This window comes from Rhinopithecus roxellana, chromosome 6 (assembly GCF_007565055.1).
Source record: "Rhinopithecus roxellana isolate Shanxi Qingling chromosome 6, ASM756505v1, whole genome shotgun sequence".
Lineage (NCBI taxonomy): Eukaryota > Metazoa > Chordata > Mammalia > Primates > Cercopithecidae > Rhinopithecus > Rhinopithecus roxellana.
This window is the reverse complement of record NC_044554.1, coordinates 34,952,754-34,964,433: the sequence shown is the minus strand read 5'-3', so window position 1 is coordinate 34,964,433 and position 11,680 is coordinate 34,952,754. Positions and strand designations below refer to the sequence as shown.

Genomic DNA, 11,680 nt, shown 5'->3' with positions numbered 1-11,680 from the left:
TACTTATGCTGTAAGAACTGTGAATGGCATGAGACTTGGAGAATAAGGCAAAAGAGGTTTCACATTAACTGTCCTCTCTAAGGAAGTAAAAATAGTTTCATTACCCTATTTGAAAAAGATTAAGAATAACTTTTACTTACAAAGTTTCCCAGATCTGTACATTTGTGGTGGCATTGCACAAATGATATAATAAGATTAATTCCTGGCATTTATTGAGTACTTGTTTCATATCAAACAGTGTTTTACACATTTGCATTCATGTCTAATCTAATCTTTATAACAATTGCCAGAGGGAAGTATTACTACTATATGCAATTTTTACATGAAAAAAATCAAGGCACAGAGATGTTAAGTACACCTCGCACAGCTAGTAGGTAGCACAGAAGGACTTTTCTCTAGGTGTTCCAAAGGCCAGAGACTATGTCTATAACTATTACACTAAGTTATACCAGTCTCCTCCAGCCTGGACCTATGGAGTCTTTTCTACCCGTGATTAACTAATGCTTGAGTAAAATGAGCCTGAATTTTTGACTGGCCTGAAATTTCATCCTAAGAAAGAGGATAGTAATGCAGCTAATATATTTTACCATATATGAAAAAGCCAAAAGGGTAATACACAAATCCATGAGAAAAATGGATAAAAATATGTAGATACAGACAACAGGATAAACACAACATACCAATAAATATGACAATGTCATCTACCTCAATCAGGAAATCTACTTTAAAATGAGATATCATTTTTTTACCCAATAGATTGTGAGGGGAAAAAGGTGTTACATGTGATGTTGACGACACTCAAGACATTGTTGGTGGAGGTATAAATTGGTACACATTTTGGATTTAAAAAACTGAAATGATTTACCCAACATTTAAAACACGCATACTAATTCTAAGAATCCATTCTACCGAAATACTTACATATGTAACTGCACAAAGAAATATGTCCATGGATTTGGTATTAAACTGATTTCAAAAATTCAAAAGATCAAGTGTTAATTAATTTTGAAATTACTAAATTGTGAAAAATATGTTACACAGCTATTAAGTAGAATAAGTATTACCTAAAATGAGCTGCAATGAAAATAGCTCATCAAATATAGCTAAATGAAGAAAGCAAGTAACATTTTTATCACACTTTCTCATTTGTGCAGGGAAGTCTCCTAGCTATACATAAATTCACACACCTGTATATGTGCATGTGAGTACACATGTATGCACGTTTATTTACATATATCTGTATTTAATTTCATGATCTGGAGTGATGCACATTAAGCAGTCAACAGAAGTTGCTTTAGGAAGAGGGATGAGCTATGAGAAATAAACACTTCTATGTTTTTTCAACAATATTACAGGAAACATGTATTAATGTTAGAATTTTTAAAAAGCCTTTTCTAAAAAAACTTCTGGCCTCTTAAGTGCTCAAAATAGTGCACATTTCTCATATATTTTAGAAAAAGCCAAAATTACGCAATTATTAAAAGCAGTTTAGAATTTTGCTGGATTGTGCTAAATTGTATCAAAGTGTTTCCTCAAAAATATCATTTTGTATCACTTATATTATTATTCAATATTAGGCTATGTTTAAGTAAGTTAACTTATATCATTAATTAAAATAATTTGCATGAGAAACCAAATAGGACACAAAATAAACCATGATTCCTCAGACTCTAAGATAACTGCATGACATAAGCAAAAAGTCAGTATTTCATGCCATATGTGGATGCTTTTTATAACATGAATTGATCTCGAGAACTCCTAATACTTTAGCTGTAGAGTTACTGGCCCTTCCTCATTCCTCTCATTGCCACAATAATGTTAAATAATGTATTAGGTAGGATAAACAGTAACAGGTAAACTCCCAAATCACAAAAGAAAAGTTTACATCTTGCTTATGTAAAGTGCTAGGCAGGTATGAGAGACAGCCTTCCACGTAGTGATGCAGGGACCCAGGCACCTTCTATCGCATGGTACCACCATCTTAGGGCCTTGTGGGTCTTCACTTCCAGCCAGTGATGGGAAGGCCAAACATGGAGGAGGCATGCCCTCCTCCTCCATGCATGCCCTCCTCACACTGCAGCCCGGGAAGCTGCACAAGTCTCTTCTGCTTGTATACCTTTGATAAGAACATGACCCCACCTAAATATAAAAGGGTTGGGAAATCCCATACTGGCAGTTAAGTCCAGAGACAATTGTGCAAGGGAGGAAGACCCCACATCTTTTAAGGAATTTGTCTTAGTTAAGGTAACACTAGCAGCTGAAACAAATAAACCCTAAAAGTAAGTCCTTACAATTATTCTCTTTTGTTCCCTGTTTCTAAGGATTTCAAATGAACTTCTGCCCTTTTAACTCACAATTATTCATGATTATAATTGAGAACATTAGCATTTTCACTCTCTCCTCATTCCATTTCTGTCATGCCATCCTGAAGACATATTTACCTATGTCTTGGTTGTTTCTCCCAACATTATTAGCTGCTCTTTTATAAAATATCTCTTATGATAATTTACTCTGTAAGGTGGCTAAATTCACCCATCTTATGTTAGCTTTTGTCTGTATTAGTCTCAAATGAACTCTGTGGTCAAATTCTACAAGTACTTTAAGCATAGAAGTTATAAATGTCCAGTGAAATCAAATGCCCAATGCTGGCAGATCATGTAAATGTTTCCATTCGTGTGCTGAGTTCTTTCATACACTTTTGTGTCATTTTTACTCTCTTCAAGATAAGCTATTTCAGGTTAATTTTAACAGAATATGGACAATTTTGAGTTATAGCAATTGATATTCATGTTCCTAAAGGGTTTTGCTAAGTTTTTGTTTGTGTGACATTCCCAAATGTTATACTTACTTACTAATTATTTTCTATTTTTTTAATTGTTATACCCTCAAATGTGTGTTCATAACCAATGTTCCTAAGGTTTTGGTTATATAGAAATGAATTCTCTAAAGCTATTATTCACAGAACTTTCAGTTGACTGCTTGATCCCAAAAGGCAGTTTCCTGATTTCTGCATACTGGCGTATCATGCAAATATATGTAAGCATATCCATTTCTACTAAGATGGGACTGTTCTGTCTGTGTTATTTTCATTCGTATACTTTTGTTTTGTATATGTTTACTCTGACCATTTTTAGAAGCTAAAGCTGCTTCAACTTGATATGTGACGAAACATGTAATTTGAGGTGATGCATTTCCTAAATTAATTTGTTTGGCATCAGAAAAACCTTATATTTAACTTGTTTTATCTCACATTTTCTGTTTTCTACCTTAAAATGACTTTTTCTAACTGATGTTCACATGATGAGGAATACAGCAAAAAGTTCTAAAATTATTGTTTTCATAGGCTTGCTGTCATTTATATCAGTTGCATTTCACCAGGGTGTGGAAACAAAACTAAAGAAAAAAAGACTAATGTTTATGGATGGCCTACTAGGCACTAGACTTTTCATATGATCAGGAGCATTTTTGTGTGTCCTCAAAGCAATTCACTGTAGACATATACAGCTGGAACACAGGTGAGCATGTTCTCACACCGTGATTATCTGTGCAAAATTTTCCTTGGGTTTATTCCATAACCCCAGCAGGTCAAAGACCACATTGTAATAAAGTCATTAGTTTGTAAATTGCATAATTGCTTAACGTAAAATTCATAATCCTCCTATGTCCAGTAGAAGAAAGAAATAGAAATAAACATGAGAATACCTTTGACCAGCAAATATCTCCACCCTCCAGGGAGAGGTAGTAGCTTCTAGGGAAGCCACCTTGGAGAGGGTCCTGTCTTCCCCTGAGGTGGGCTCTGAATCCAGCACTCTTCCCCTTTCAGAATAAGGATTAAAGAATAATTCTAATACATGATCTACAGTGGTGGTTTGTGTCTTACGAGACCCTCCCTTCAAGCAGGTTCTAATAAGCCCCACTGGGACACCTTGGCCCCTCCGTGGACTCCCCAATCTGCTCCATGCCTCCCTCACCAGCTCCCCAAAGCATCTCCACACCTCAGAGGGTCACTTGGAATCAGCTAACTTTTCAGGGTCCTTTCTTCCCAGTTCTGCTGTAACACAAGGAACCCAGATTACATCAGGGAGAGGCTGAGCTCCAGAGGTTCCCGCCAGGAGCTTATTCATTGTCACACTATTCCTGCCTCCTGACAGGTTCACTTGAACCATCTGGAGATTGGGGAAGAAGGGCAGTGCTGGGATTCATGAAATCCAAGCATTTCGGGACTGTAATGAGAGATGTTGTCTCAGAGGTGTGCTCTGTGGCTGTCTGTGTTTCTTAATTGTGCATCCTGCTGGGGTTAAGAACAGAAATAGAAAAAGACAATTGTCTTATCTCTCCTTCCCCAAGGAGGTGAGCATGCACGAGTTTTCATGGCCCAGCTCCTCCAGTGATCCCTCAGCTGTCAACCAGGCTGAGTCTATCAGGGAATAACACCTTCTTTTCTGAGGATTCTCATACATTTTCAATCAGAAACAAAAGCAAAGATTCTGCAGCTCCCACAGAAACTCCCAGAAACCTTCAGATGCTTCACTCTTCTGAGATCCTTGAGTCCAAATGTGGGAGCTAACCAGGCTGCCTTTCTTTACTTTACCATGAATTCCTCCTAGACATGTTGTCTAGCTCCTACTCTTGGTTAACTCTCACATCCACTACAAACATTGGTAAAGAAATTCACTCCTCTCTAAATATGTGCTGATTATTTTTCTGCAATGGGGATAGTTTGAGGGAAAGTTCATGCTAACTTCTTTGAACATATTATCACAAATAATGTAGGTATATAGAGAATTAAGCCAATTTTGTTTTATATGATAGAGAAGTGACTGCATGAAAGCAACAAAGCTATAAACATTGATGCCAGATTTAAATAAATAAAGAATACATCACTCATAAAATTAACGTTGATTTCCACTGCTATAATCAAGACTACGAAAGCTTTAGAGGATCATGGTTTTAAGGGACTATTGTGAACCTTGAAGAGGCAATGCTTGTCAGGTTCATACAATCTTCAGGCTACTCGAGAAATTGTTAAAGACTGATGATAATTGATCTCAGCTATTGAGTGTTCACTGCACACCAGGAATGTGTTCAATGTATAACTCATATCATCTCAATTAATCTTCACAACCACCTCATAAAATAGTTACTATCACTTTTCTCCTTTTTTAAAAAAAGGAAACAAGCTTGGAGAGGCTAAGATACACACTCAAGGTCATATAACTAATAAATGTGCATCTAAGCCCATGGCTCTTTAATTGCTATTTTTTTTGTTTCTTTCAGTGTTTACTCTGCCTGAGAACCTGATTCACAGCAGAATGTGGAGAGCTCATTAATGTTTTGCTTTCTCATATTTAATCAAATTGATATCTAGTTAGTCAATAAATAATTATTGAACACCTACCATATTCCAGGCACAATATAGAGTCAAATGTATTTCACCTTTTTAGTCACTTACTAGATCAATAAATCAAATGAATGAATGAATGCCTACATATCATTTTTTGGGTTTTTTTGTTGTTTGTTTGTTACCATCCTTGGACTGAATCTGGAATTTCTGGCTTGCTTAAATCTTGCCTACTATAATCGGTATACTTGAAAGACACTTCTATTTCTCCACCCCTTCCCCCACCCCATCGTTTCTTTCATTCTATGTGAAACAAAGAAAATCTCATTTGTGGAAAAAGTGAAAGAACATACTAAAAATAAAATTAAATATAACCCAGTTGCAAATATAACATTCAGGCATTGTATATGTTTTAAATGATATATATGTATAAGTTAGCCATTTAAACATTTGGCAAATTATTTTATGACTAACAAATTATCCAACATCGCCATGATTTCTATGTAAATATGTAAGACTGAAATCATTTCTTTGCACATGACCAAATCTGCCTACTTCAAAAAGTAAAACTTAAGATCTGATGAGCCGACACACTCCTAATGAGTCACATCATATTCTTTAAATGAAAGCTATTTTTAAATCCTCAGGTCAAATAAAGTATTAGATGGTTTACTTCCAAGTAATAAGAATATTTGAGGCCAGGTGCAGTGGCTCATGTCTGTAATCCCAGCACTTTGGGAGGCTGAGGCAGGAGGATTGCTTGAGGCCAGTGGTTTGAGATCAGCCTGGACAACACAGTGAGACCCTATCTCTAAAAAAAATGTTTTTTTTTTTTAAAAAGGTAGCCGGACATGGTAGAGCACACCTGTAATCCCAGCTACTGGGGAGGCTAGGTGGGAGGATCACCTGAGCCTAGGGAGGTTGAGGTTGCAATGAACCATGATTGTGCCACTGCACTCCAGCCTAAGTGACAGAACGAGACCCTGTCTTAAAAAAAAAAAAAAAAAAAAATGACAAAGGAGGGTTATGAGTGTATTAGTTGAAACAAATATTCTTTTTTTCTTTTTCTTTTTTTTGAGACAGGGTCTCACTCTATTGCCTAGGCTGAAGAGCAATGGCTCTATCACAGCTCACTGCAACCTCAAACTCCTGGGCTCAAGCAACCTCGTGCCTCAGTCTCCCAAGCAGCTAGAACTACAGGCTTGTGCCACCATACCCAGCTACTTTTTTTGTTTCTGTTTTACTTTTTTTTTTTTTTTTTAGAGACAGGGTTTCACTATGTTGCCCAGGCTGGTATTAAACTACTGGCTTCAAGCAATCCTCCTGCCTCAGCCTCCCAAAGTGCTGGGATTACAGGCATAAGCCACTGCGCCCAGCCTCAAATATTTCTGATTCTTGGAAATAAACCATCTAATACTTTACTTGACCTGAGGATTTAAAAGTAGTTTTCATTTTAAGAATGTTGTGTGACTCATTAGAAAGGAGTTTGTCAGCTCATCAGATCTTAAGTTTTACCTTTTGAAGTAGACAGGTTTGGTCATGTGTAAAGAAATGATTTCAGTCTTACATTTAGAAACCATGGAGACATTGGTTAATTTATTAGTCGTCAAATAATTTGCCAAATTTTTAAATGGCTAACTTGTACATAATATCATTTAAAGCAAGCTGGTCCAACCTGTGGCCCATAGGCAGCTTTGAATGTGGCCCAACACAAATTCATAAATTGTCTTAAAACATTATATAATTTAAGTTCGCCAGCCATCATTAGTGTCAGTGTATTTTATGTGTGGCTCAAGACAATTCTTCTTTCAACATGGCCCAAGGAAGCCAAAAGATTGGACACCCCTGAAAGTATACACAATGCCTGAATGTTATGTTTGCAACTGGGTTATATTTATTTATTTTTTTTAGCCTCTCCTTTCACTTTTGCCAATCCTTTGGTAAATTTAATCCATTTGAGTTTAAGTAAGATGTTCTTTGTATCATGTAGAATGAAAGAAACTATGGGGAAGGAAAAGAAAATAAAAGTGTCTTTCAAGTATTCAGATTATAGTAGACATTCCAGATTCAGTCCAAGGATGGTTAAAAAAACTATTTACGCATTCATTCATTTATTCATTTGTATTTATTGATTAATTTGTTCACACAATAAGTATTTACTGTCAGATTACAAAAGTGAGAGCACCTTGTCCTTGTTCACAAGGAGTGTGTTAACAACCCAGTCCTGTAAAAGAAATCAGGGCTTCAACCCACGTGGCAACTGTCCTTAAAGAAGCTGAGTGTCTTCAATAAGCTCTCCTTTCTTCTTGACTCTCCATCTAGCTTTCAAAGAAATTCATACTTGTGCATACCGGACATTTTTTCTTTGTATAATCATTTGGGAAGTTACAAAAGGAAATAATGAAAGACTTAATAAAGAAATTAAGATTTTTATAAGATGTAGACTGGGTACATGGTTCATGCCTACAATCTCAGCACTTTGGGAGGCCAAGATGGGAGTAGCACTTGAACCCAAGAGTTTGAGACCAGCCTGGGCAGCATAATAATACATTGTTTCTAAAAAAATATTTATTAAAAAAAATGAGCTAGGTATGGTGGCATGCACCTGTAATCCCAGCTACTTGGGAGGGTGAGGTGGGAGGATCGCTTGAGTCTGAGATGTCAAAACTCCAGTGAGCCGTAATCAGACCACTGCATTCCAGGGCAGGTGACATTTATTTATAAATAAATAAATAAATATTTTTATGAGGTGAAAATTCAAATGCATTTCACAACCAAATATTTTCATATGCTTTGCATGTTTTCCAATTAAATGTAGAAGGTTGGCCTAGTGGAGTATTTTTTTTTTTATAGAATCCTGAAAAAAATATATAAGCCTTGGTCATGTGCTATGAAGTTACAATATTCACTAGAATTTATTTGTGTCTTGCTGATAATAATCAATGATTTATTGATAATGCTTATAAGTATACAATCATTTGTTACCACTAGAAAAGAATCCAGTGGGGACGTTCTGCAGCGTTCCAATTAGATGATCTTTTAAACTTTCTTTAACTTTTAAGTTCAGGGGTACAAATGCAGTTTGTTACATACGTAAATTTGTGTCTTGGGGGGCTTGTTGTACGAATTATCTCATCACCCAGATATTAAGCCTAGTACCCATTAGTCATTTTTCCTGGTCCTCTTCCTCCTGCCACCCTTTGCCCTCTGATAGGCCCCAATGTGTGTTGTTCCCCTCTATGTGTCCATGTGTTCTCATCATTTAGCTCCTGCTTATATGTGAGAACATTAGGTATTTGGTTTTCTATTCCTGTATTAGTTTGCTAAGGATAATGGTCTCCAGCTCCATCTATGTCCATCAAAGGACAAAAGCTCATTCCTTTTTATGGCTGCATAGTATGCCATGGTGTATATGTACCACATTTTCTTTATCCAGTCTATCGTTGGTGGACATGTAGGTTGATTCCATGTCTTTGCTCCAATGACAGCTGGACCAGGGTCTTATCCAAAGCAGCACATTTCCTCACATTAATCCAGAAAAGTTTTTTCTTCGGAGATAAGCAGGTACAGGTTCAATGGCTCAGCCTCAGGTTACTTTTGCCTAGCAAAGGCACTAAAAAAACATTTGCACCCACAAAATACTAGATTTCTACAAGGTATACTGAGGAAAATGTTACCTAGGACTTAAGGACAAAACCCCAAATGTTATTTGGCACATCACCAATTCACAAATGCCAATTACCTGACTGACAATTTTATTGCTATAATAATCCGCAAAATAATGAAGTCACTAAATTAGCTCTTTGCAAAAAAGTAGTTTTAATTAGACACCTGTAAAGTATTTAGCAATTCTTATGTTGCTGAAACACAGCTAATTTTTTATGAATGGTCATTTCTGGTGTTTTTGAAAGACACTTCATTTTAATTTTTTCTCCATAGTTTCTTTTATTCTACATGGTAAAAAGAACATCTTAAACTCAAATGGATTAAATATACCAAAGGGTTGGCAAAATTGAAAGGAGAGACCAAAAAAGAAATGATACATAACCCAGTGGCAAACATAACATTCAGGCATTGTGAATGTTTTAAATGATATGTTTGTACAAACTAGTCCGGAAAATCTAATTTCTACAAATTATATGAGTTGTTATTCAAAACCAGTTTTCGGTAAATCAGTAACTGTGCATCAATCAGTAGATTAACCGTCAAATCGTCAATTATCAGTTCCTATTTATGACTCATTGTAAAATAAAGATTGCAATTAGAACACATTTGTAGCATATCCATTAGTTCCTTCTCAGGAACCCAAACAATCACAATGTCATTAAAGTTGCTTTTTATCTTTCTGCTTCTTCTGTTATTATATAAACTGCTCCAGAATACAAAGGTGGATTTCAGATGTTGAAAGCAAAACAGTTGATATTTCTACTGAGAAACTGGGATTACATCATCTTTTTTTCTAGGACCACTCTGATTCCCATATTTGGAGTTCTTCTATTACTGATTATTTCTACACTTCAGGAATCTCTTAGTAATTTTTATATGTGCAGCTTCAAGACCATCCTTATTAGATGGTCATTTTACTTCCACTTTTGGTACGACACTCTTTCTTCCCATGATGTGTCAATGGCTCTATGTATCCTATCATTTGTGACACAGTGCCTTCTATAACACTGGATATTTACAATCGGTAATTAACGTAACGTGTAGCTAAATCACTAATGTTAAAAGTTTATCTTTTAAAAATGACTAAATTCATAAAATAATCTCTAGGTGTTTTTGACAATCTGGTCCTAAGCGATCTTTTTCTTTTTCACAGGGAAATGGGGGAAAATCAGACAATGGTCACAGAGTTCCTCCTATTTGGATTTCTCCTGGGCCCAAGGATTCAGATGCTCCTCTTTGGTCTCTTCTCCCTGTTCTGTGTCTTCACCCTGCTGGGGAACGGGGCCATCCTGGGGCTCATCTCACTGGACTCCAGACTCCACACCCCCATGTACTTCTTCCTCTCACACCTGGCTGTCGTCGACATCACTTATGCTTGCAACATGGTGCCCCAGATGCTGGTGAACCTGCTGCATCCAGCCAAGCCCATCTCCTTTGCTGGCTGCATGACGCAGACCTTTCTCTGTTTGACTTTTGGACACAGCGAATGTCTCCTGCTGGTGGTGATGTCTTACCATCGTTATGTGGCCATCTGCCACCCTCTCCGATATTCCATCATCATGACCTGGAGAGTCTGCATCACCCTGGCCATCACTTCTTGGACACGTGGCTCCCTCCTGGCTCTGGTCCATGTGGTTCTCATCCTAAGACTGCCCTTCTGTGGGCCTTATGAAATCAACCACTTCTTCTGTGAAATCCTGTCTGTCCTCAGGCTGGCCTGTGCCGACACGTGGCTCAATCAGGTGGTCATCTTTGCAGCCTGTGTGTTCTTCCTGGTGGGGCCGCTCTGCCTGGTGCTGGTCTCCTACTCACGCATCCTGACGGCCATCCTGAGGATCCAGTCTGGGGAGGGCCGCAGAAAGGCCTTCTCCACCTGCTCCTTCCACCTCTGTGTGGTGGGGCTCTTCTTTGGCAGCGCCATCATCATGTACATGGCCCCCAAGTCCCGCCACCCTGAGGAGCTGCAGAAGGTACTTTTCCTATTTTACAGTTTTTTCAACCCAACACTGAATCCCCTGATTTACAGCCTGAGGAACGCAGAGGTCAAGGGTGCCCTGAGGAGAGCATTGTGCAAGGAAAGTCATTCCCAACTGGTGTGACATTTGAATCTCCAGCCTCAGTCATCTCCTGCAATATTAGTACCAAATACCACCTAAGTTCACTACTCTTTATATCTGAAACTGAATGAACCAAGTGACTCTGCAAAGCATTCCTTTTTCCTGCCTGAGAAGTATTTAGTTTTTGATGCATTTGTTATACTTAACATTTTTTAATTTAACTGCTTATTGAGTTGAGAATGTTGGGGAAAGATTTGTTTTGTACACTGCTATGAGTCCAGAAGTTTAAAACAGACACTCCACCCGTGACTTAGTCAGGTATGCTCCGTAGTAGTGGAATAGCAGTTATTACCAGACAGATTCATATCTATAAAAACTTTTTTAAAATACAGCCACAGGCAGAGACTCCAGAACTCATTGATACCTCTGTCCACTTTCATCTTCATTTGGATGCTTCCCCTCAATTGTACTTCCTCTCTAAGTAGTAAATGTACCTAAAAGCCTACTTCAGCTTGGAAGGAAATTGATTTTTATAAAATCCTACAAAGTGTCTGACAATTTTTGTTGTCAGAGAGAGTGAATCCATAAACATTCAGCTGGCAATACGAAGCAATTA

At 37.5% G+C, this 11,680-nt stretch overlaps 1 protein-coding gene across 1 annotated transcript; it reads left to right on the top strand.

The window, feature by feature from the left end:
* The first annotated feature begins 9,902 nt into the window (after positions 1–9,902).
* LOC104674956 (olfactory receptor 2A1/2A42) lies at positions 9,903–11,106 on the top strand. Its single transcript, XM_010379436.2, has one exon. It carries the CDS (start codon positions 10,165–10,167, stop codon positions 11,104–11,106), a length of 942 nt encoding a protein of 313 aa, XP_010377738.1. The 5' UTR covers positions 9,903–10,164.
* Positions 11,107–11,680: the final 574 nt, after the last annotated feature.

Coding starts and splice junctions, on each gene's coding strand:
- LOC104674956 (XM_010379436.2), top strand. CDS start 10,165: ATGGGGGAAAATCAGACAATGGTCACAGAGTTCCTCCTATTTGGATTT.